The sequence below is a fragment of the Diadema setosum genome, chromosome 22, assembly GCF_964275005.1.
Source record: "Diadema setosum chromosome 22, eeDiaSeto1, whole genome shotgun sequence".
NCBI lineage: Eukaryota > Metazoa > Echinodermata > Echinoidea > Diadematoida > Diadematidae > Diadema > Diadema setosum.
Window position 1 is genome coordinate 20,460,341 of NC_092706.1, and position 27,997 is coordinate 20,488,337.

Consider the following 27,997-nt stretch of genomic DNA (forward strand, 5'->3'; position numbering starts at 1 on the left):
TGTAACCATACATAGATAAAACAATTTTGTTCAAAATTTCTCTACAATTGGAAAAGAGAAACCCAGGTAAAAGACATGCGGGTCATTCATATTAATAACCAGAGAATAAAGCGCTTCGAATAGAGAAACAGTTGTTCTCTTATATTAATTTTTGTTGCATGATTCACAATGTTATTAACTCTGTGATCACATCCAACTCTCGTAAAGTACTGTTGGGTATGCCTCATGAATGCTACTGCTTCGAAGAGTACAGATTTTTACTAAAATTTCAAGCACATTTTGCAGCCATCAACCGTCATTAATGTAATTACATGACTCGGGTATTATATGACACAATTTTATCCTACACTGCTATTGTTATTTCGACGTGGAATTTTAATAGAGGTGTTATAAGATGAGACAGCACATGATCCTATCGACGGGTTTATTACAAAGTGATTTTGCATGCTGGTGTACATGTTGCAACAGAACGATAAAAATCTGCGTCTTTGACATGTTGACTCGTTTCTAACGGTGGGGCACGGATAAATGCTTTCCGTGCAATAACCGTTGAGGGCGCTCGACTAGAAACGTCAACGTTCCGCGGCCCTTCCTCCCTGGCCTCCTAAGTCCCGTCAGGACATTCGGTACGGTCAGGTTGATCTCAGAGTATGACTTCTGCTAATGGGAACAGTCAACAACTCACAAATTGTGTAACGTTTATCAAATTATATATAGCCAGCTGTTTTTCATCAACTATTTTTCCATTTTTTTTTTGAAATCACTGATGCTCGCCTTAACCCCCCCCCATCCCCAAATGAAAAACTTGCGTGCTTTTCGTGATGTCATATCAACAGTGATAAAGCTAAAATACGTATCACTTACCTTACGATATGTACATTATGCACAAACTCAAAATAGCAAACATGTTTTAAGGATTTACAGTTCTGACAGTATGGGATAGTATGGTAGTCATTGTTCTGTGGGAAAGAAATGCCCAGATTTGGGTCCATTGCCAGAACAGAGGTGTAGAACGTATTGTTTGTAACTGGTCATGCAGGTTGGTGGGCTGATGCACCTGCTCATAGCAAGTTGCGTATATTTCAATAAGGTTATGCTTATTTCAGTTCATTCTACTATTGATGACATCACAAAAGGCAGGACAGAAGTTTAGAGCGATTATTATTATTATTGTTATTATTTACTTCATTGGGTGTAGAAAGACGTAAAAATTAAGGAATGAGCCCAGTGAAACAGAATTACAGTGTATTTTGAAGAAAATAGTAGCTGAATTTGTGATATGAAGACCTGATAATTATGTCAGTGGACGTTATGACGGACAAAGGACAGGACTTGGAAGTCTGTGGACATTTATCAGTAAATCTTAGACATTTTTGTCTTGGGTACGAGCTTCGTGCGGATACGGCTTGACAAGTATTATAGAGGTTGTACGGCCTATCTGATGCGAGCAGGGAGGCGAGACGAAAATGCGAGCGAATCATGTGCAGTCCGTACAACTGGTGATACACTGGCTGTTCTCGATCACGTTTATAGTGTGAGGTCCTTTTAATCACGCATTGGCTAGGCCTATTTGGAATACAATGTATTACAATAGCGGCTGCTCTCTCCACAATAGCAGGGCTTTTCGCATCATTGAAGCTGAATGACCATAAGGCGAATATCGAAATAGCAATGCGTTATCAGACACCCTACTACACATAGTGTATCATAACCAGGTCAACAGGCATTTTTTTTTTCTGCAGTGTGCTGCAATCATTATAACCAGTATCATGCCTCTATGCCAAGATTGGCTCGTCAGTGGTGATGTTATCTACATCAGTTTTCCACTGGTTTGTGCACAAAAAATACAATAAAAGTCGTAACGTTCCGTAGATAATTCAACAACTTACTGCAACCCTTAAAAGCTCAAAACAGACAATACTCATTGCAAGATTATCACAACACAGCAAAAATCTGATGCAAAGGACACAGTGGATTTGTATTGACTTCATGTCAAAAAGAGAAAGTTAGTGTAAAAAAAAAAAAAAATGTGTGGGAGTCAAGGGGAAACCTGTGAGGCCATGACCGCGTCATTACGCCATGTCATTACTAAAGGGATGGCATAGTTTTGGTTGAGACCTAATTTCAGGTTTCTAACATGTTTTGGTGAGATAATAAGAAACCTCTTATGAAATATGAAATATGAAAGAGCATGTAATTCTATGAGGAATTCAACGTTTCAAACCCGATTTTCATCAAATAAACTTTGAATTCCTCTTAAAATGGTATGTTCTCTTATACTATTTAATAAGTGTTTGCTTGGTATCTCGCAAAAAGTTAAAAGCCCAATTTTTCATCTCCACCAATACTGTACCATCCCTGCAATGTATTTGCTGCTAATATCAATGTTTTTAGAACACTTGCGACACAGTAAATGTCCACATCTTAAACACTTATGCTCGATTTTCACGAAACATCTACTAGTGTTCATGTTTGATGATATAATATATATGTATATATATATATATATATATTATGTTGCATAATAATCAAAACCTGAAAGAACAGAATTGTAATGGTGTATGTGTGTGTGCATGCGTGTGTGTGTGTTATGCTTGTGTATCTATGTATGTTTGACGTACCTTAATTTTTGCCTTCCTGTTCTAAATTTCATGAGAACGAACATGAGATCGATTTGAAGTCAATCGTGAAGGTCCAGAAATATATAATTTGCCCTTGGGGAACTTCCTGGTAGCGCACTAACTTCCTCCTTATACTATATTTAGACTCTATTTATGAATGACAAGATCACTAACAGTATATAACATCAATCCTGGAACGTAATTTTGTGATACTAGTAGGTCGTGTCTTATCTACTGCAAGTTTGCGATTTAGGCCTACCATTATCATACGAACACGATAATTCCCGAACGTATAGGGATATAATTATACTAAAGAACACTTTAGTCTTATTTTTATGATTATCTCGATGTTCTCGAAGGAACCGCTCCATGTATGTCGATAGTTGGGGAAGAAAATTAACAGAAGAGGAAGCTTCATTCCAGTATGTAGTTAAATAGCGAGTGGCGCAGAGAAGTATCTCCAGAGCAATCTTTACGGCGAGGCACATTGTTGGCTTAATACCACGTTCCCACGGTTGACTTCACACATTGAAATGTTGGTAAACCTTTTCCAGTGAGCTTTGTTGACTGAATACGTGTGTGGGAGTCCCCAGACTAACCCCGTGAACCTGAAAAATCACCGCCGTGCTATGGTGACTTCAATCCTATATCTGTCCTAGTAGTACTGTACTGCTTCGTTGATCTAACCAAGGAGGTATTCTCTCATACCTCCTTGATCTAACTGCGTCTGTGAAATACACGCAACACCTTGATTGTAGTAGCACTGTAAAACCAAGGGTTAAAAATAATCGTAATGAGTATTCATTGGTTAAAATTAAAAGTAAGTTCGTTTGCGCTGTAAAACAATCATAATTTTGTTTATTGATTGCACTTATCGAGGAAGGGTGCGTCACATCGTCTGCTTAATGATGCTGCCAAGAAATGGAGTAAAAAGAGTGATCACTCACATATGAATTTTAAATAATAATGGAAAAAGTGAACAAAATCTCATGAATAGAATACTGGTAGGTCTACCAGTAAATTTGAAAGCTTGTAATTATCATATCTACATCTGAGAACATTGTTACATGCGTGTAATCCAAACATCAGTCAAGTTTTCAAATACACACATGTACACCCGAATAGATTTCGGATCATGTAATCTACGTATACAGCTATATTTCGACACTAGTAATGGATAATTCATGCCAGTGTTCGCCTTTTTCCAACTATGAACTATCCAACGCGGGGGGCGTTTCCCTTTAGGCCCTTTATAGAATACACTTGTACATGTATATCGTTATAACATAGACATTGTGTTTATGCAACAGGAAAACACATGATCATGGCTTTGCAGAAATGTTGTTCTTGAACGAAGGTGTTGTCACCCGTAATTGGACGATTCTGCAGTGATCAGACAAACCAGGGAGGTGAGAGTAGTTATCTTACCTCCGTGGACAAACCAAGGAGTTATGTGATTGGACAAGCCATGGCCCAAAGCAAGGTACATGTACGTTGTAGTACTTCCCAAAACGTGTGTCGTCTGCATGACGCAGTTTACACGTAATGCCATTGTTGCTGTTGTTGTTATTGTTTGAGTTCACTCGACCCTAAGCCACGAAAAGACTGTTGTCTCTATTGACCTTGGGTTATTTTGACTCGCCGAATTTCATAGCTCTATGCCTCGCGCACGAAGGCACTCTTCCGTAACTATTTATTTGTATACTACCGCCATGAGAATGGGAGAGCTATAGACGCTCGAACGTGTTGTACCTGGACATCCCGCCCGCACGCATTAGCAGACAGCAGTGAGCCATGGTGATGCCGCCGTGTGGAGGACTGGGGTACCGACGACGCTCCTCCCAAGGTAGGTTACACTGATCTCTTTCAAAGTGCGGGATTTTATGCACGTAGGAGATTGTGTCGGGTAGAGACCTGGTGCTGTGTGGGGCGCATGCGGTGTAGGCAATTTGTCGGTTGAAACGATGTCTTTTTAGAGAGCTTGGGCCATAAAGCGTGATCTGCAAGTACAGCAAAGAGATTATCGAAACTCAATACTGTAAACTGTGTGTAATATACCTTTGTGAATGTAGGCCCTTTACTGACTGTGCTATATACTGATTTTATGCTATCGATCACCGGCCCCTAGACCCTTACAGCAGCTCGGAGGGGAGAGTGGATCGTTCTGTAACGTCTGGGTTCGCTCCACTGAGCAGACACCACACAGATAGAACTTGCTTTTCGTCTCACTCCGGAGGTTGGAACAGGGAGGTGGAACCTTCCTGGTCTCACCCCCCTGCCGCTTTCACGGTGTCCGTCGGGAGTAGATGCAGTAAAGGATTATGTCTATAAAGGACAGCTAGTAACTAGGGCAGACACGGTAGATGTCTACGTGGCATCAGACAAAATTAATGCTAAATATACAATACTTGGTACAACACCGCATAGCAGCCCCTGAACGTGAATGTGTGTGTGTGTTTGTGGGGGGGGGGGGGAGGGGGGGGGGGGAGTCTATTGATACTACAGCCCACTTTTGCGACCCTGATACAGCAACAGCAGGGGCGGATCCAGGAATTCTGTAAAGGGGGGGGGGGGGGCGTGACTAATATTTCTGGTGCCACTTCCGGGTTTCATTTCATTTTTTTTTTTTTGTTTTTAACGAAAAAATAAAGGGGGGGGGGGGGTGTGCGCCGGTTGCGCCCCCTCTGGATCCGCCACTGAACAGGGTGTGTTGTTGTTAACCTCTCACAGAAATACAAACCGTCCTTGTCGAAGATAATACATGGTATCATGGGCAATTCATAAATCTTCAGTTATGTCATGGTTCATCCAGACAAAATGTGTGCAATATCAACGGAGACGATAGGATGGACAGCATGTAGATAAACTTGTTGATTATCATCATCGTTCTTATCCTGTTATGTGATTATGGAATGGCACGATTCGATGTTATCATACATAGAATACTGTATCTTTAAGACAAGATTAAAACTGATTAGTTGTTGCTGGCATTATTAATGAAATAAGAGTTATTATGATACTATACTTTTACCTATTATATAGTTATATAATTCTTTCTCGTCATTGTATATATTAATTGTAGTGTGGTTGTGGTTTTTTGTCTCCACTTGTCGTTACTCCTACTCATCTTTTCCATTTTTGTCTTCAAGTGTGTCAGTGCAGGGAGGTGCTAGAAGAAGGAGAGGCAACTGAAGCTCTCCTTTGAAGTCATGCGCGGCACCGCCGAGAAGTTATGCGTTCAACTACAGGTGTTACCCATGTGCTTTGACAAAAGAGAGCATCAATAATCGGGACTAGCGCTCTCATATCTAGAAATATTTGCTCCTCCTGCAATTCGCTCTCTCTTTCAATGTGATGGCAACAATGAATTTTGTACCTTGAATTGGAGCAGCGAATCAAAATGCAGTGTAAAACTCACAATTTTAACAGCAAATAGTTTAAAAACACGCTGGAACACGCTGTAACGGAGTACTTTATTTGAAAGATCAAAATACCCCCTTATTAACAGATAGAAAATTAACATGCGGAAATGTGCGCATTATAGAAAAAATTAGGTTTTTAAGAGGGCCTAATTTTTATTTCCTTTCGATTTGCGAATTACGAAGAAACTAGAAATATATGTTAATAATATTGAATTCTTTCCTAAACTATTCTAAATCAATTCGAGTATTTCATTTAAAATTTTGCGGTGAAATAAAGCTTGTAATTTAACGAAAGGTGAAATGCGTTCTTCGTCTCCGAACTTCGTCTTGCAACTAGAGCGGTGCCGAGCATGACTTCAAAGCGTAATGGAATGCTAGACATCCCATTGTAACGCCTTGAACCCAAACATGTGTTTGCATGAATTACGAAGAGTTGCCACTCCATCTCTTTAACACCTCCCTGGTCAGTGGCTTTGTTTTACTACCTGTGACCATGCATCCCCCCTCCCCCCTCCTCCCCCCCCCCCCCCGTCAGACATGGAATTTTTAGTTCAGGGTAGACTCTCAGCTTTAGAGTAATACAAATGTTAAATGAAAAGAAAGTTTACACACTCCCAAAAAGTGTTAACTGACAAAAGAGGCTCTCAAGTTTAGGGTCTATCCCGGAGGCTTAATCTCACCAAGGTGTGTGCTGTGTAATGAATGGGAAAATGATTTAAAACTAGCATAGCAATCACAATGACGGGATGGGATTATCAAATTTAGCTAAAAATTTTGCACACTCCATCAGCACATTCTGTTCATGACGATAAAGCGAACTTTCAAAGTAGTATACAATTGTAAAGCATCATCCTGTAAAAGGTTATGAGAGTTGAAACTGAAGAGTGCGTAAAGGGTTCATAAGAAATGAAAAATCTGGACCGTTCGTAATCCCATTAGTCTACATAAAAGCGTTATTAAAAAACAAAAAACAAAAACCCTACAATTTTCCATTTTTGATTTTGTATATTGTATAATATTGCGTAATAGATTTGTAGGGTGTTTGCGTTCGTTGTACCTTTCATTGAGATATTATGTAATTGTGATGCGAGATGTGTTTGTATTGACATGATTATTTTGGTGTAGTGTAATGTCAATGGAAACAAAATTTCTATGTCTTACATAGACCAATAAAGATGAATGAATGAATGAATGAATGAATGAATGAATGAATGAATGAATGAATGAATATGAATTAATTTGTTTATACCCTGAACTTTGAATTATATAGAAGATTAGGTATTGCTCTTTCAGAAACTATACAAAATTAGAGATTTACTGGGCTGGTCTATTACACCTATTGTGAGTCCTCACGTAAAATCGGGGTGTGCGACTTTTTGTTGTTTTTATGATGAACGGTCTCATTTGACTCCTATCTGGTTATTCACTATTGTAGGAGCCATCGTGTTCCTCCTGTGCACTGTGTTGGTGGTGACGTCTTCTCAGATCATCAGCGACAATTCGTTACTGATGGTTGCCCGTCAGTGGGAGTTCTTCCTCGAAAGCAGCGGGGTGAAAGGGGTGCAAGGGGGCGACATAGTTGGAGCGGCGCTGAGCAATCACTCTACCCCGTGCACACAAGAGCTTGAACGTGCCTTCGCCGAGGGGGGAGCAAAGAGAAACACAAGTAAGAACGCAGGTTGTATGTGGCTACAATACATTTATTATCCATGAGTCACATCTCCATGTTCCCTTAGAAACTTATAGTTAAGTTTTTTTTTTTCTCCTCCTAGGAAACAATACTCATTCGTTTACTACAGCTTCCTAAATGTTCACAACGAACGAGAGTACATATTTGCAGACCAAACATACTCTGAGTCGTTTTTGAATGTCAATATCTTTCCTCCGTCCGTAAGTCTTTTTTCTTTCTTTCTTTCTTTCTTTCTTTCTTTCTTTCTTTCTTTCTTTCTTTCTGTCTCCCTCTCTCGTGCTGTAGAATTTCTTACATCACGTATCATTATCATTCTCACTTTAACTAAGTACCTTCACAGTCAACTGACAGTGTTGTGATCGTGCGCCCCCCTCTGGATCCGCCACTGAAGATGCACATAACAGGACAGGATCCAGGACTTTGAAATGGGGGGGGGGGGGGGGGGGGAGAGAGAGGGGGGGGAGGGGGGAGGGGGGGGGGCGCCAACGGCGAGGAAACGACTACATTGTACCACTCCAGTGAAAATATCCATTTAAAAAAAAAAAAAAAGGTTCGGCGAAAATAGGGGAGGGGGTGGGGGTCCGCCTCTGCATAATTAGGTGGCGACGGTGATGACTGGACCAAAGAAAGACATTCGTTTATAGTCCATAATTGTGTGTAGTATATTATGGTGGACCCATGTTCTACCGAAATAACCGGTGGGATCGTTATGTGTTGATTAAAACCCTTATACGTTCTTTCTTATGTAATAAGCGTAATATAACACGGGATATGGTTAATTTCGAATTCTGAAGAAATGACGTTATTTAGTCACAACAGGGATGAAAATATCTAACTTATGCCTTTTCATTAAAAGACGTGGGCAATGGTGCTATGTAGATACAGTGCAGGCGAGTAATGGTGATAAAGAATGGGTCCGTTTTGGTCCGCTTTCTTCTATTATACTTGTGGCCTATGTCAACAACGACAAACCATCCAACATAGAGTAGTCATGTATGTGACTCAGAACGAAGAGTTTCATCGCAAAATTGGGTAAGCGCCATTTTTAATCATTCTAAAATAAGTCCATCATCATGAGATAGAGCTAAATAAAACTTTTAGTGATATCTCAATTGTAACATAACAAAGAATATTCTCAGACTGAAAAGTTAAGATTGAAAACGTCCCATGATTGCAGATATCTCGACTACCAAGAATGGAGTTACCTCGTTCTGCGGTAAAACTTTTCAAATAACATCGTCATCGTCCTGCTTTGTTATCGCTCGCATTGTGTAGTTAAAATCCGTTTCTCCCATAAGAGACGTAACTCTAAAATTATAATATACGTGTACGTATTTGTAGCTAGGACGTTGCGATCTACGTCATCGCTGGCGATCTTCGCCATTTCGAAAAAAATGAGTCCTTTTCCATTGAGTCAATGTAGAGAAGGTTCTATACGAAGTAGGCCTACTCTTTGTGGAATGTCATAATCATGTGAATGATTAAGCTACTTTGGCATACAATAATTCTATCAGAGAAACTGAAGAAATCAGAGAGACACAAGAAACTATCATGATAGGTATATAATCATGATAATGGTGTGTTTGCTTCCACAACCCTTTCGGTTGGGGTAACACAATATTATAGACATTTCAGCAATGCTATTTTAGCATGTCAAGCACCTTTATAATTTGTTTGGTGTGTATATTGTTTGTTTTTGTTCTAGTTCTCGATGCAACGGGTAAACCCAGCGCAGGTATACTTCTAGGCTCTCTCTCCTGGCTGGGTGACTTCAGGCAGTGTAAAGATGCCAGCGGTCTACACTACTGCCTCGCCGATATCAGACAAAAGGGTGGGAGACTTAGTAGCCGGGTAAGAGTTTCCTTATTATTAATTTTTATGGAACGTATATAAAAAAATCCGCCATTTGACTGCGGTGTCCCATGAGCGCGCGCGTATGCGGAATGCCTGATATACTAGTATTGCGGCGGCGGGGCGAGCCGGTGGCAACATCATTCGCGTAATACATAGTAAATGCGTGCGCGCATGGGACACCGTCTAAATGGCGGATTTTGCTGCCAGGTCCGATCGGTCTATATACAAGTAGTATGCACTCAGATGTAGTCGCAGCAGGACAAATTTAAGACAAAGAAAAAAGAAATAGAAATAAATGCAACCAGTGTAACAATTTCGGTCGATTTTTCGTCATAAATTGCAATAGCAATGCTCATAATTATGAAAAACTGATTAGTAAACTTCAGGTTCACAAGTAATTAATCAACTCGATAACGTTGGCACTCTAATTACCTATTTCTATTAAAGTTAGAGTGTGAACAAAACTCATAGTCAGTTTACTTTGAGTTACCGCATAAGATCGTCTCACTACTTGATAGTTTATGGACGATATCTTGAAATTTCCATTTTTTTTTTGTTCAAACACAGTACTCTCCAGTCTCAAATTCTAATATCTTATCGATCATCCAAATTCTAATATCTTATCGATCATCATTCTAAATATATTCAACCAGGAATAGCATGATGTTTTACATTAAGAAAACAAATGAATCGAATTTTCGTAAGTTCTAGTTTTGTTTTTTGTTTTTTTTTGTATAATGGTTATGATCTTTGGAACATTGGGAGGTGATGACATCATCAACTCACTCATTTTCATGTCTATTTTTGTTTTTACTGTTCTATACTGTTACAATTGTTACCATTTTTAGGTTTCAAATCTTTCTCAATTTTTATCCGTTTGTACCACAATGTATAAACATACTGTCGTGCTTGTCAAACATTATTCATCTTTCTTATCAGATTACCTACTGTTGTGGAATTCCGCTTTGATAGTGCCTTGAATTTATGAAATCGAATCGGAGGGGCAATACTGCAGACAGATGATGGAGTATAGATTCCCTCAAATGCGAAAAAAACCCCAACATTAATTGAACGGAGGAGAAAAAGAAAATGACCGATCATTTCCTTACATGACTTTTGCATTGTTTTAAGGAGTTTACGCTGATCGGTCGTTATACCGAAAGGAGAATGTTACTATCCACGTGGGGATATTACCGCTGTAAAGTCATTTGAAATAGCTGGAGGTATTCACAAAGGAGCACATTTAGTAGTACTGTAATTAACTTTCTCTTTTTCCATTCTTTTAACTTAGCTATCCCTTTCTGTAAAATGGGGCGTATGCGTGCCGGAGGAATGTTCAGAGATAGACGTCAAAGAGTTACTACTATATGTTGGTAAGTCTGTCAGCTTGTTTGCTTTATGTATGTTTATCATGTAACCAAGAACGTATTCCCATATTTTGATCTCAGTAGTGTGCTTGCGCGCTTGACTTCTTAAAGAAGATAGAAATCTAATCCGTCACTAGATCAATCGACTTGTTCAGAGATCTCCTCAATCTTAAGACGATTTGTTTCCTCTTGGTTCATTTTTCCAACTTCAATTCCCTCAACACTGTGTATTATAAGCGGGTTCTCTAAGCGGGTTTGGGGGATAAAGGAGATAAATTCTTGTTTGTTTGCTTTTTTTCTTTTTCTTTACTTTTTTTTTTTCTTGCAGGTAGGGAAGTCTTCCCTGGCATACGAGCTCAAGTCACATGTGACTATACTGGAGACCCCACAACAGACGCTGGGTTCATCGTTACTTTGTAAGGGTTATTAGATTATCCCACCCTATGAGTGTATATGATAATGCTAATAATGCTAATGCTAATGCTAATAATAATAATAATAATAATAATAATAATAATAATAATAATAATAATAATAATAAATAAATATGATAATAATGCTAATGCTAATAATAATAATAATAATAATAATAATAATAATAATAATAATAATAAATAAATATGATAATAATGCTAATGCTAATAATAATAATAATAATAATAATAATAATAATAGAACGAAATCTTACAAAGCGCTCATTCTACTAGAAAAAGATACTCATGGCGCTTTGGAACAAGCTACATAATATATCACGCTACAACAGAGTTGTATCACAGAAGTTATAAGACAATGAACAAACAAACAATATACATACAATCATATTTACTTACATACGAACGTATATGTATGACGTATGAATGTTTTACGTTCCGGTGATTTTGCTGCTCAATAAAATAACAACTCCAGCAACAACGGAAAAAGAAAATGTTCGCTGTTACGGATTTACGAATTAGAACATTATAGAGGAGCAAAAGCAGCACTAAAGAGTCAAGAGGTTACCCTGGATAAAGAAAAAAAAAAAACATTATTTCTTATACTGGCACCAGCTTCATCATTAGGGTTTCGGTAGCCATCTGGATCGAATAAGTGTCGTTCTTGTTGTCCACCTCTTCAGGATTGTCATCTCGCTCATATGCCTGTTGACTCTGTACGCTACTGCCATCGACTTCCACCTGAGCGGGCGAGCTGTCCAGGAGGAGGAGGAGATCCCCATCCTCCAGCACAGGGTGGCTGAGACCAAGGACGACATCCACGAGAACAGCAAGCCTTGTAATGTCCAAGCTGATGGAACCAAAGTCGAATCAGGTATCCTAATGCATCAGATAGGATTGTCCGATAGTCCAGGCGCTGGTTCGTAACACACGCATTCATTGTCGGATTTCCAATATTATTAACTCGCCTTGATAGATAAACCCAGCATCATTTCGCCAAATGTATGAACTTTCATGTCCCCTCCCCCATCCCCCCCCCAAAAAAAAAAAAGAAAAGGAAAGGATAGTGTTATTGTCTATCGAGTTGAGCAGTCAATTTGTGAAATGTTGCAAGCATAATAGATGTGCTATTGATTATTGTGTTGTGGTACAGCTTTGACATTTTGAGACGGTTTTATCTGCAGGTATTGTGACGAAACATTGTTCGTGGTGCAAGTGCTTCAGTACTGTATGCTTGGAATATCCCCAAATTTAAAACTTACTTAAAATTCCATTCTCATGTCTAGGTTGAAGAGCTATGTAAAATGTACTCCCTCTCATTCCCATTGTCGAACTTGTCAAAATAATGCCTGCATGTAGGGGAATGGTCCAGCACTACCTGTGCATCTCGTATAGTTTGTGTTGTTACAAGCGCAAAACAAATTATGTATAATCCACCTCAGTCTGATTATGTGAAATTCTCTGCAATGATTCAGACGCGATGCAACACGATGTAACCTCCCATACAGTGTTATTTACTTGTAGTTGGTTTATGTTTTTTACAACAATTTTACAGCAATAATGAATATTATGATAAGGAAATAAGCACCTGTTTTGTTAACAATATTTCATTTAACTATGAAATATATATGTTTTGAAATCATGCTTTGACAATGTTTGTAATCTTTAATCAGCTCGGGAATAGGTGTAGCTGCTGACAATCATCTCATACCCTATTTTGTTTTTATTTTTGATTCGATCGCTATTATTTTAAGTAGTGGCCTTTTCAGTTCGTGGTCGATAGTAAAACTGCTCGCGTCTGTGAGAATTAATCGTTGTAACTCGTTATTCTATAGAATCTTACTTTTTTACACTTAGCACAACATGTTTGTGCAGCCATGAGCAACACACCTCTCTACCATCTACAAATGTATAATGTTTGAAACTTTCAGAATACGGTTAACAAGTCAATGTTTAGCACAACTGCTTCGCCTTTTCCGGAAACAAAAAAATGAGTCATCGATTTATGACGTCACTGGAGTTTCGTCCATTGCCTGGGATTTTACTACTGTCTCGGAAGTATAATTCTATGAGATATTTCACATTATGCATTTTAGACACAGGATTCATTGTGCAACTGAGAACGGAGAACAACAGCGAAGTATTGATTAATATAATTATTTGAAACAGATACCTCCTTTTCAGTCAGCCATGTGCTCATCAGGGTTTGCAAAATGATTTGATGTTATTGTCATTCCAGTTCTACCGACTTGGAAGCGGATCTTCCTTTGTTTCTCACTCAAGAAGTCGGTGTCTTTTCTTATGAACACTTCCGGGTCAAAAGAAGACATACGATGTATCCACGGGATACGGGTCATCAGCATGTTCTGGATCATCCTGGGCCACTCGTTTAGCTTTCAGCAGAAGAGTGATGCTATAGGTGAGAAACATACAGCTGGGCCAACTGTTGTCCCCGTGAAGAACTAGGCATTGGTCCTTTAGCAACGCTGCACACTGGCACTTGTCCAACGGTCTCTGACTAGGAAAAATCACTTTCGGACCAGGGATAAGTTTTTCTGGAATGGGCTGTTTAAAAAAAAAAAAAAAAAAAAAAAAAAAATGGAAAAGTGGGTACCTACCTGTCCGTCGGACAGGTCGGACCATGCAGTAGAAAAAATGGGCTAGTGTGTAGCCTTGCCTTTAGTAAAAATTCTGAACGAATGTGAGCTTTCTGCACTCGCATTGTATTTCTCATGTACAACTCTCTGACCGAGGTTACAACTATCGGATTACAGTGATTACCGCGCAAAGCGGTTTCACCCAAACAGCTTTTATTATGTGTGTGTACACAAAAAGTGATAACAGCTTCCTTTGAACCTTGAGAAACTGTATACAGCCTTTATGTGGAGTTGGAAGGACGCATTTTGTCCTTATCCTATTGTATCACACATCGAACAAACAAACACAGATAAACTCGAAATCCAAGGACAAAAACTAATACTGCAATGCAGTAACATGCGTTAGGGATTGTAAGGAGTGCTGTAGCTGAAGGAGAAGAGATTTAAAACACCTCGATTTCAGCCAAGAGTGCTCTGGTTTCATGGTGTGGGTCCACGGCAATTACCCCTGGGCAATTACCCTGGACCCTTCCCCTGGCCCTAATCCTAATCCTAGTCCTAATCCTGAGCCTTATCTTAACCCTAACCCAAACTCCTAACCCTAAACCTAACCCTAACCCGAATCTTTACTCTAACCTTACCATTAACCAGTATTTAGCAGGGGGGGGGGGGGGGTAATTGCCCGGATACGCATGATGTATTTAAAGTCCGAAAGGGACTCTATAGATGTATTACTCCAGTTTCCTATTCCTTCCAATTCAAGTTTGCTTTGATTTGCGACAGAATGTAATGAGGACGACAAGGCTCCTGCATCTCCTTTCTTGACAGTATACTGTAGTGACCTTTGAGTCAAATTTCGCACAATTCCCAGACTACTTGGTTAAAAAAATCTTATGCAATTCCATAATTGATAGAAAAAATATAATCGTTGCTAGTTTAGTACAAGAGGCCAATAGCCTTGGTTCAAGAGATCGAAATTTTTCTTTCTATAATTTCTAATCAGGAAAGGAAAATGAAGTGAATGTCCAGGTTTTGAGTAGACTGGACAAGTCATGATATCATCACCCCCGAATTGTATTTGTGTTTACTACTTCCTACTTCTACCACTACTTTGTGATAAAATGTGAAACATTGAAGTTGAGGATTTTTTTGTTGTTTTTATTTATAGAATTTTCTACTCTTTGCTCGACTGTAATTTCTCAAACCGCCGAAGACTAGACCAAGTATAATATGGCAGGCGTCAATGGGAAATGTGTTTTATAACGAAATCAACTCGTCCTCAACGGGTTGATTAAATCCTATGTGAGCATTAAACGGAGTTGCACTTTATAAAGTTATCCATGGATAATGTGTCATCTTAGAAGACTAAGAGGATAGTAAAACCTATGAGTTTCAGGTAGAAGCCCAGAGACAGTCTACATCAAGCAAAACAAATAAATAGATAAATAAATAAATAAATAAATAAATAAATAAATAAGTGATAAGCAGATGAATAAATAAACAATAAACAGATGGATAAATAACTAACTAACTAAATAATGAATAAATAAATGAAGGGTTTGTTTGCAAAAACCGATAAGTCCATTTTCGAAGATTTTGAAGTACGTTCTCTGTCAAAAAGTACAAAATAATACCTTTTAAATGATATATTGGTCACTACATATACAGGAATATTTTTGAAGTTATGGTCAAAAGAAGCAAAAAATTTCATATTATTCTCTTTATTTTTCTTGAACTTTACTCGCAAATATCTCCATTTGCCAAATATGGACTTATCGGTTTTTGCAAACAAACTCTTCAAATACAAATAAATGAAAGGAGGAGATACTCAGAATAGAGAGAGGAGGAGATGACGTAGGCCTTTACATAAAGTACATTGACCTATGTCATAAATCAAAAAGACAAGAGACATGCCCGACAACCGTCTTCAAATATAAGCAAGCAAACGAACAAACAAAAACCAACAAACATAGTGGACTAACCACCAAGAAATGAACCACCGAAACGACTAAACCAACAAACATGAGTATAATATAGCTCCGAGAAGAAAGGAAAGGAAATTCATCTTTAGCTCAAGTCCACCGAAGCTGATATCAGCTTTTTTTTTTTTTTTTTTTTTTTTTTTTTTTTTTTTTTTTTGTTCCCTTCCAGGTAATTCGGTTTGGTTGATCACCGTTGCAGCCAAATGGTTCACTTCTCAAGCGATATTGAATGGTTACATCGCCCTTGATTCCTTCTTTTTCATCGGGTAAGATAATAATTATGAATAATTATGAACGACAGTGTTCTGCTTTCACAAAATAAACTTTATTAAGAAAATAAACATTATGAACATTTTACTCTGTCCCTCCCTTCCTCCCTCTCTCTCTCGTCATCTGTCTCTATATTCTTCTCTTTTCCCCTCTTTCATCCTGTTCCCTCGCCATGTCTTTTGTTAGTCACATTAATATCACATAAAACATGCAAGTTATGCTGAGTCATGGGGAAGGTGCATTTTAATGTCTTTTGTTAAACATATCAGTACTTTAGCAATGATTGACAGATGAGGTCACAACAGGAATATTGGTTTGGCAGGAATTTTTAGTGGGCGTATCCAAGTAATCTGAAGAAAAATAGAAGAAAAATTAGTTAAAAACATATGGAATGTTTCTAGATATTCGTTTCACCGCAAAAGTGATGTTGAGGGTATCATAAATCAACACAAATCAACATGCATTAATAGTTGTATTTCAGAGAACCTTTAAATATCAAAAAGATGAGTTTACATTGCTGAATTCAATGCAGATTCATTTTTGTCCAGGCTACCTAAATTAGTAGAAATTGGGTGGAGGTTAGAGTGAGATTAACGAGGATCTAATGCGTATGAAGGAAGTAAGGTTGTTTGTTAAACCCGGGTGTTTTCGGCTGTGTCTACATTAGTAAGAAGAGATGTTTCGGAAAAAAAATATTTCAAATTAGAAATGTCATTGTGCTCTAACTATTGGCTGATCGGGCTAGTTATGAAATGATGCAAATATGCAGATTAATTCGGCACGGTTGCTAAGTTATCATTTTGTGGACATGTATGTATGCCTATCTTTGTTCTCATTTGCAGCGGTCTCCTGATGTCTTACACTGGTATGAAGTCTCTGAATAGACGTGCTGGTCGAGTCAACTGGCTTGTAGCGATAGTCTACCGCTATTTGAGGTATGATCCAATGGCTGTGGTTTGCTTTAAAGGAAACCAAAACCCAAAAAGAAATGTGGATTGAGTGAAAGCAGCAACATTAGTAAAACACATCTGTGAAAGTTTGAGGAAAATCGGACAATCGATGCAAAAGTTATAAATTTTTCAAATTTCTGGTGCTGGAACCCCTTGGTGAGGAAACTACTACAGCTCATGATGTCATGTGTGGACAACAATATGAAGAAAATGTGAATGGAATTCCACAAAAAATCATTTTTCATGAAAATTACACATTCCATCAACTTGATACTGACATAATGTTACGGGTGGCAATTATTCCCCCTGCTTTCTGAAAGCGGTTAGTCAAGTGCTCTTTCATTGTGCTATAGAAAAGTGAAGTTTTGTGGAATTCCCTGTGTATTTTTTTTTTATATCGTTGTCCCCACATGACGCCATAACCTCTAGTAGTCTCCTTATGCAGCGGTTCCAACACCAAAACTTTACAAATGCATAACTTTTGCATCGATTGTCCGAGTTTTCTCAAATTTTCACTGATGTGTTCTATTAATGTTGCTGCTTTCACTCAATCCACATTTCTCTTTTGGTTTTGTTTTCCTTTAAACCCCCAAGAACCAGTCCAATTCCACACTAAACTTGTATACACACAAGTCGTTGATATCATCAACAAAGTGAGATGAAATGAGATCCAAACAGATCTTGATAATGTGTTGTACTTTTTTTTAAAGGATTCCTACAATAACGTCTATCCTATATGTTTGATTCTCTTTTGCCCTGCATGTTCATTTTTTTATGTCTTGTCCCAGGCAACGTAATGATGTAATGATTCTGTTATTTTTGTGTTGTTCTGTATAGGCCCTACTCATTTTCCTTAATTTTGTTGTTGTTTGATGAACTTCAATAAAGGGGTGATAATCTTCAATTTCAGTGGTAACGGAGAGTGTTTTTCCCCTTTTTTTTTAAATTCAAAGCTCCTGAATTAATGTCTGAATGGTTGTATTGTTTGCTCATTATTTGCTCCCCCCCCCCCAATTGTACGACATGATTCCTTTTATGATTATCATACGACCGCAGCGTCCCAGGGTAGCGCAACTGTACCTTTAAACTCTCTACGCATGAAATTGAAAGTCCCCACTACGGTAAGATATGTATGCTGAACCCCGATCTCGTAATCAATTGGTTAAGCTGAAACACTCGATCCAGCTGTGAAATAACACTGACTAAACTCTATAATCTTGTATGCAATAGTCAGTTGATATTTTTTAACATGAGGTATAGACATTACGATGAAAGTATAATTAGAAGTGGACAAAAAAAAAAAATAAAATTGTGGTTCGGTTACAAATACATGGCGATTGTGGAAATAGGCTGCGCACACATTCTTTCATCATTTTTCCACTGATTTGTGCATAAAGAGTAATGCGGAAAATATGATCAACTGTCACTGAATATTAACAAAATGGATAGATGTAACCCCATCTCTTTTGAAAAAGTCATTTTATCACATTCTTGTCAGATACGGCTCTGTGCGAAAAGGGGGCTTATATCAAAGGTATTTACGTCATCCCCTCGAGTGTTTTAGGAAATATGTAAGCTGTATACTCCTGACCATCATCACAATTTTCAAGAAAACAATCACACATTTTGTTTCTTTGGATAAGCTTTATTCACTGAAGTAAACTTGAAATGAAATGGAGTGTCATGTTAACTATGATAAAAAATAAAATGATCAGTTTGAATGCTCGTCGGCAACTGAATCATTTTTGGCGTTATAATGCAAGAATCAGAAAAGAAAGAATCTTCTCAGAACTACAGTAGCCGTCTTTAATATTACTCTAAAATGAAATATTTCAGAGATTGGTAGTGAGAATTTTTTGGTCATCATAGCCTTGCGTTTCTTTACAGACGGCCAAAGTATTTTATCACTGGCGGAGTGATCAGTTTCTCCTTTTGTTTTGTTTGACTTTGTTCTATTGTCCAGGATAACACCTTGCGTTGTCATGACCATACTTCTCTACACATTCCTGTACCCGTACATGGGGGAAGGACCTAGCTGGCCCTCCAGGGTAAAGGATACGGAGTCCTGTCACCAGTGGTGGTGGACTAATCTTCTTTTCATCAACAACTTCGTGCCTTCCAATACATCAGCTGGCGTAAGCTCCTCTGACTTCGCGTGTCTTCGAATAGATTCTTGGCAAAACCCTCCCCTCTTTATTCCCCTAGACTTGCTGGGAAGTCCCTCATAAACTCTTTTTCAATTCACAAGTTTGGCTACTTTCTTCGAACGCCTGTGCTAGCTAAAATCATCTGTTGTGATCTCTCCAAGTTACATTAATGTACACCAAAAGAGCTAATATACACATCTACTCTTTTTTACCGTTATCAAAGGCATTAATTTTGAAATTGTATTTTATTTGTGTGTTCATGTTTATGGTTTCTTCAGAGTGAAGTAGCATCGTTGGCGAAAAAAATGTTCATGAAATCATTAGCAAATTGTGAATCATATTTTTTTCTTTGCGCTTCTTTGGAGAGTTAAAGGGACATTCCAGAGGATTTTCATGATTTCACATCATGTAGTACATAAATCGACAACTCCATGTATAAATTTCTGGAATTTATTGTGGTGCTTGAGCAGAGAAACAATGCTTTGAGAAACCTTAAGCAAATTACACTGAACAAGGATGATGACATATAGGAGGTTCACATATTTCAGAAATGTAGCAGTGTAATTCCATTACAATACTGCTTGCTTGCCAGTTCACCTGTGTAAAATCTATGCATGCTTTCTTCTTTTGTTCTGCAGAACAAAAGAACAAAAGGAAGCATGCTTCCTTGAGCCCCAACTCATGCATTCTTATGGTGACTCTGCCATGTCATCATCCTTTTTCATTGCAATTTGTTCAAAATTTTGAAAATATTCTTATTCTTCATCCCAATCATCATGAATTCTGAAACTCTGTCCCCAGTATAACTTATTTATAATTGTTCAAATGTACAAATCTGAAAATCATCCGGAGGTCTCCTTTAAGTTGATTTTCGGTTGTACGGACTGTAGTGATAGTCTACTTTTTCTGCCTGTGGAATTTTATGAGATACAATGAAACAAGACAAGTGCAAGCGTGCACGTGTGTAAATGGAGTTGTCATGATTTTGTCCGACTGCGTTATTTGCTACTCATATTACCACAGATGCATCCTGACCACGTTCGAACCTAACCTACATTTTGATGATTACATCCTGAAATCGCTGTCTTGATACACCCTGGCCCTGTTGCATGAAAGTTGAAATCAAACATAATTATCGTCAGAAAATCAAACGTAAGCCTCTGAATACTCAATTCTGATTAGCTGATGCTGTTTGATTTTCTGACCAGTGTTTGATTGCATGTTCTTATGCAACAAGGCCCTAGTTTAACTATGATTTAGGTCGGCTAGGTACTAAGTGCTTATGCTATTTTACTTTGTGTATTCGCTCAGTGTGTTTCGTGGACCTGGTACCTCGCAGCAGATATGCAGTTCTTTCTTATCGGCATCCCGATCCTTATCCTTCTGCTCAGGTGAGTTTCTCTTTTTTTGTAATATATTACTATTTTTGTTTCGTTGTTGTCTTTATTTATCAATATAGGGCGTACACATCCCTGCTTTTGTGTCGTAGCTGTTTTATTCATTTAGAGATATATGCGTGTGCTTAAGTGTGTTTTTGAGGTTCCGTTTTGTTTGCAAAACATGAAGGAACATTAATTTCGACTATTGAATCAAGAGTAATCATCTATCCTTGATATTTGATGGGTGAAAACAAATATATCGGTCAGGTCACACGTACTCAAATTCTACGCAAACCCACAATGCGTCCCATGTCCGTTCAAGAGAAATACGTTACTATTACAGTTCAAATGTTTTACCTACGTCTACGTTGTGTCTACACTGTCAGAGAAGCCTACAACTCACGCAAGATAAACGTGCCCAGAAATACCCAGTGCAATGAGTTATTTCCTCGACCCTTTTTTTCCCCTTTGCAAATAGCCCAGCACTCGTTTTGCTAGCATTATACCGAGTTACAAAACACGCAATGCACATACCATGCACACATACAAGTGCCTGCATTGCCTTAACCTACTCAGGTTCACATTATAAAGGTGTTCTTTCGCACAACCTCTTGAGCTATGCGTTGCGTAATGCCCCATACGCGGTTGCATAATGCGCTTTGCCCGTCCACTCCCAAACTAGTTGCGAGAGATCTGCAACCCCCATGAATAATTATCTTCTTTTCAAGAGAGGCTGATATACGCACGTAGCCACACCTCAGTGCATCTCAAACGTACCGCCTTAATACAATAGGACGCGCCCAAAGAGTGGGATTCCACCCCCACGACCCAACATGGTAGTCTTGCTAGAAAGAGTAAAACGAATCATAATTGTTGAATTGACAGTACCTTTCGAACCTAACACTGAGGCCGCTCATGAAAGAGAAGTAGAGAAAATACAAAGTATTGTTGAATGAACTAAAACGCAAGGGCTATAAGCCTTCCTTTCTTACCATCGAGATCGGAGCAAGGGGGCAAATACCACTAGAAAACAAACAACGACTGAAAGGCCTACTCAAAACACATAAATCCAAACAAAGTCCCACTGCATTCTATCAAGACATTGGCAGATATGCAATAGTTTCATCATTCACCATAATTATTCTATGCAAGAAAAGAACAGAACTGGGGGATGTTAATCACTTAGAAAGTTACATGTAAGAATGAAAGGCACTTAGTGATAATGTAGTAATTATGTAGAATTATTACATTGGTCATTGGTAATACAGTGTATGTCTACTGCGTAGGGAAATGTATTTAATTTTGTGTAATTAATGTTGTGTAATTGTTGTCAACCTCACAAATCTGTTGCGAATATAGCTATATTGTTATTTATTCACTGTGTAAGTATTTGTAAGTGTGTCACTACCTGTCATGTGTCCAGAATATGACTATGAACCTGGTATATAAGTCAACATGTCCTTTGTTTTACTTATCAATAAAGACATGATTACAACAAAGTGTGTGTGTGTGTGTGTGTGTGTGTGTTTGTATGATATTGATATGAATCTTTATGTGTGATAAATATATGATCATTTTTGTGAGGTAAGTGATATTTCTTTTTCAGATTTGATTATAGTTATTTAAAAAAAAATACATTTGAGGATTTTTCCTCCTAGGATGCCCAAGATTGGAGGCGGGATGCTGTCGATCTGTCTAGCTGCGACGCTGGCCACGTCAACCGCAATATATGCTATCAGGGATTATCCACCTATTCAGATCTTAAATCAGTTGAGTATACACTGGTTCTAAGTTAATTTTTAGGAAGATGCTTCCAAAATGTTTGATTAACTATTTTCATATGAGTGATAACAGAAGATAGATACGAGAATCAAAGATAAATTTAAACTACCTTATGCCAGAACCATGCCATCATCAATAATTCTACATTTTTTTTAACCCAAAGTTTGAATGCCATTCCGGTCGAAATATGACACAGTTCGTTGCTGAATGTGTTTTAAAGTAAAAATTAAGATTGCAGTATGCTGAAATTGTGTGATAAATTGTTCTCATCAGTGTGTGTGTGTGTGTGTGTGTGTGTGCGTATATATGTGAGTATTGATTCATAAAGAAATGTTTTCAATCAATATTTTGATATTCTATGAGTAAAATAGTATGGGGACAGGACTTTTATATAAAGCATAACCTTTCTGTCTGTCTCCGTATGCTTTTAAATGTATTGTATATTCGTAATGTTATTCCGATGCTTATTGTGATCATTCTTTTCGTTGTTATAGTATGGTGTTGTCACTTTTCTGTATTTTCCTCTGTTTTTACTGAAAGTGTTGAATAAATCGAAATCGAAAATCGAAATCGAAATCTAATTTAATGATGATAATCTAGTATGTGGTCTGTTTGTCTCGTATAATGTTTATCTTTCTTCGTTTAGCTATGTTCGCTATTACAATAGACGTGCGTTATCTGGGTCTCGTTGGTTATTGGTTATATTCAGGCGCATATTTATATTATTGCATTCGTTTTCTCAAAAATTTCGGGGAAAGGGTATTAAGTAAGCACCCATGCAATCTCATGAGTGATGCAGATTATGTTCATACTGCTGGTCGTTGATAATCATATCAGTGCTTTCCGCCCACTTTTCTTCTGCAGGTTTGAGCATGAGCATAATGGCATGTTTCCATTCACTGTGAAACCGTACGCATGCGCACCGGCATATTTGATGGGACTCGCGATGGGGTACTTTCTTCATCGGCGGAGACAAAGCCGAAATTTGACTCTTTACCCAGTAAGCAAGCAGTGCATGTTCGCATTCTATAAGTAGGCCTAATCATTGTGATTTAGTCCGCAAGCTCCAAGGCTGTGCTGTTCGGGGAAAATAGATCCGGCGACAACTGGCCCCTCCCACCCCTTCTACATCCACTGCCTCATACACGCGCCCTCCCATTTTATGTACACCATGTTTTAATAAGGAACCTGTAGTATGTAGTAAGCACATACAAATGCATTGTTTTAAACCCTCAGTGAAAATTATGAGAATAAGATCAGATGTTGACATATTGGGAAAAGCGTGTAGTTTCCAATGCCACATACCAGCGATGAGGCCGATAGAATCTTCTAAGTGTCCAAAGTGTTTTGGATGAAAATAGTTTTTATTCCAATTATGATTATTCATTTATGTTTGAGATAGCGGTAGATCACTTTTTTTTTAAAACTCAAAAGCAGACTGTGCAGGAGAAGATTTTATTCGTTCCAGGTATTTACACAAAAGAGTAGAAATATAAAAATATGCGAGGAAATAGAAACTCTACCCCCTCTTTGCTTCTTAAAAAAAGACAAACACACGGATCTTTGTTTTTAAGTTAGCTTACTTAGCACAAAGGGTAAACATCATGAAAAGATACTGACCCACATGCATATGTAGGTACACAATATATACATGAAGTAGGACGCTTTATCGTTGTTGTTTTACAGGCACTTGTACTACTTGGATGGCTAGTAGCCAGCGCTCTGGGAATGACCGTCACTTACGGACTGTACGGAATTTTCGACAAGCCCGGCTACGAAGTCGGATCGCTGAGCACAGCCGAAAGCACTGCCTTTGGTGTCCTCCGTCGGCCGGCATGGGCCATCGCCTTGTGCTGGGTTGTGTTTGCTTGTCACTTCGGCTACGGCGGTAAGTAAACGGTGCATTGTGGCAATGCTTGGAGTGAAATGATATTAATGAGAAGAATGGGGCGCTGTGGCATGGTGGATAAGACTCCCGACTCCCGTTCGGAAGACCTGAGTTCGAATCCCGCCCAGTGCTTACGTCCTTGGACAAGATGTTTTTACCCACTATGTCCCTCTCGACCCAGTGTGTATAAATAGGTACCCGGCAACGCTAGGGTGATAATAATAGCAGGCCCTCTGGTAGAGCAGTGGCAACACTGAAGAGGCTACCCTGGGTAAATAAGACTTTATTATTCTAATTAGGAGGAAGAGAAGGAGGAGGTGGAGGAGAATGATGCTGGAATATTAATATACAGTAATCCTTCATCAGTTTATAGCGATGGCACTGTGGTATAGTGAATTAGACTCGTGACTCTAAAAACCTAGGTAACAAATTCTAGTCCTGCCAACATGGCCAAGTGCTTACATCCTTGAACGGATGTTTTTATACCCATGATGTCCCTCTCGACCATGGTGTAGAAATGGGGACGCGGTGATGCTGGTGTTTCAAGAAACCATTGAAACATTTAAAAAGCTTCTGAAGTCATATATGTTCGCATCTTGTTTTGGTTGAATATTCATTGAATTTGCTCATCGGGTATATATTTCTATCTCTTTCTTCTTCTTCAACCTTCTTATGCAAAACTATGATTATAATATATGTTATTCTCTTCATAATTATGTCCCTCTGCGCCTCAGAATAGGCTACTAGATCGATGGCGCATTACAAAATGCTGTACTTATTGAAAGACTTATTATTATTATACCAATGATAACTGCAGGGCCCTCCAGAAGACAGTGCTGACACTGATGAGGCTACACAGGGTTAATAAGACCGTATTATAATCATCTTCAAGTGCTTAAAAAGAGTAAGGAGTACAAAAGCGTGTAAACAAGATGAATATATGGAAGAAAGAGATAAAACGGAATAACAGACCCAATCTGAATCTATCGCTCCCACGGTCTAACATTTTAATCGAGGCGTTCGCGGATACTTTCATACATAAATGTTAAAGGATCCCTCTGACAAAATGCGAATAATTATAATTGATTTCAATCATGATAGTGCAATTGTCATAATGATAATGATAGCATAAACATCGATTTTCTTTTAAATGTCATAAAAACGTTTTGACAGGGAAATATAAGATAAACGGCTCTTGATAACGAGCAGCTGCCCTCTCCTTTTCGTTATAAACTATGAAATACAGGTGTGATAAATCATTTTCTGTCTTGGAAGTTCTGGGTGCCCCTGTCGAGACTGACATTTTGTGCCTACCTGCTGCATCCAGCAGTTATCTACCTCTACACGGGAGAAATCACTTCGGTTTATTACCCCGCCATGGTTCAACAGGTGAGTGACAATGAAGAAAGGCAATGTCTTTCCTCTCTGTTGTTTTGTGTGTTTGTGTGTGTGTGTGTGTGTGTGTGTTTATCTTGTCCGGGCCAAATGTATGAATGGCACAACACAACCACAACAGTAGCAAAACAGAACAAAACAATACTTTCCGCAAAGTGGCAAAATCACAGGAATGGAGATGTGCAAATGGACTGCCCTAAATTCTCTGCACATATCTGCAGGGAGATTCAGAAAATGTGTGTGTTTACGTGTGCATGTGCAAGTGTGACATGTGTGTGTGTGTGTGTGTGCGCGCGCGCGTTTGGGGGGGAGGGGATTAGGGTGACTGACGTATTGTTTATTTGTTTTGTTGGTTTTTTTTTTTTTTTTTTGCTAATGTGAAAATCCATTCCAGGTAAACTTTATTTCAAAGTTAATTGGTCTAGTACAGTTACTGATAGGGCTTTCATAAATTAGACACAGAATAAAGGCATCGGACAAGGAAGTTTGACATGTTTTCAGCGAGTCATACCGGTCACCACCACATGATATTAAATGTGTAATTTCGTAATGTCTTATTCAACTTCGATCATTTGATGATTTGATTTTACATTTTCATTCTTTTTTTTTAATCAAAATCAACATCATAATAGAGAAGCCTTTCATTTTCATCGAACCTCCTCCAGGTCTTACAACTTTGCAAATTTAAATACGTAATATGAATTATGTGCAGGTGAAGTCACTCTTTCCTTGGGAAACTTATCAGTGACTGTGTGACTCTACACAATTGCATATTAGTGACTGTGTCTACACAATTGCAAACTTTTCAGTGACTGTGACTCAGTCTACACACTTGTAAACTTTTCAGTGACTGTGTGACTCAGTCTACACACTTGTAAACTTTTCAGTGACTGTGTGACTCTACACACTTGCAAACTTTTCAGTGACTGTGACTCAGTCTACACACTTGCAAACTTTTCAGTGACTGTGACTCAGTCTACACACTTGCAAACTTTTCAGTGACTGTGTGACTCTACACACTTGTAAGCTTTACAGTGACTGTGACTCAGTCTACACACTTGTAAACTTTTCAATGACTGTGACTCAGTCTACACACTTGCAAACTTTTCAGTGACTGTGACTCAGTCTACACACTTGTAAACTTTTCAGTGACTGTGTGATTCCACACACTTGCAAACTTTTCAGTGACTGTGTGACTCTACACACGTGCAAACTTTTCAGTGACTGTGACTCAGTCTACACACTTGTAAACCTTTCAGTGACTGTGTGACTCTACACACTTGCAAACTTTTCAGTGACTGTGTGACTCAGTCTACACACTTGTAAACTTTTCAGTGACTGTGTGATTCTACACACTTGCAAACTTTTCAGTGACTGTGCGACTCTACACACTTGCACACTTTTCAGTGACTTTGACTCAGTCTACACACTTGCAAACTTTTCAGTGACTGTGCGACTCTACACACTTGTAAACTTTTCAGTGATTGTGTGACTCAGTCTACACACTTGTAAACTTTTTAGTGACTGTGTGACTCTACACACTTGCAAACTTTTCAGTGACTGTGACTCAGTCTACACACTTGCAAACTTTTCAGTGACTGTGACTCAGTCTACACACTTGCAAACTTTTCAGTGACTGTGTGACTCTACACACTTGTAAGCTTTACAGTGACTGTGACTCAGTCTACACACTTGTAAACTTTTCAATGACTGTGACTCAGTCTACACACTTGCAAACTTTTCAGTGACTGTGTGACTCTACACACGTGCAAACTTTTCAGTGACTGTGACTCAGTCTACACACTTGTAAATCTTTCAGTGACTGTGTGACTCTACACACTTGCAAACTTTTCTGTGACTGTGTGACTCTACACACTTGTAAACTTTTCAGTGACTATGTGACTTTACACACTTGCAAATTTTTCAGTGACTATGTGATTCTACACACTTGCAAACTTCTGTGACTGTGTGACTCTTCACACTTGCAAACTTTTCAGTGACTGTTTGACTCTACACATTTGAAAACTGTTTAGTGACCGTGTGACTCTACACACTTGCACATTTTTCACTGACTTTTCACCGTTCTCTTTTTATCCTGTGTTCATAAACAGAGCGTCCTGTACGCCGGCTTTGTGACATTGTCTTATTTGGCGGCGCTGGTCATGTGCACTCTCATCGAAATACCCGTGTCAAGTCTTCAGAAGTTGCTGATGAATCGCTAA

General features: G+C 38.5%; 1 protein-coding gene across 1 annotated transcript; it reads left to right on the top strand.

Moving 5' to 3' along the window:
• The first annotated feature begins 4,415 nt into the window (after positions 1-4,415).
• Positions 4,416-27,997, top strand: LOC140245203 (nose resistant to fluoxetine protein 6-like). Its single transcript, XM_072324792.1, has 16 exons — positions 4,416-4,467; positions 7,479-7,709; positions 9,439-9,584; positions 10,879-10,960; positions 11,283-11,370; positions 12,069-12,238; positions 13,631-13,804; positions 16,134-16,230; positions 17,077-17,169; positions 19,148-19,319; positions 20,643-20,722; positions 22,369-22,479; positions 23,357-23,492; positions 24,179-24,380; positions 25,627-25,769; positions 27,887-27,997. Exons 1-16 carry the CDS (start codon positions 4,416-4,418, stop codon positions 27,995-27,997), a joined length of 2,088 nt encoding a protein of 695 aa, XP_072180893.1.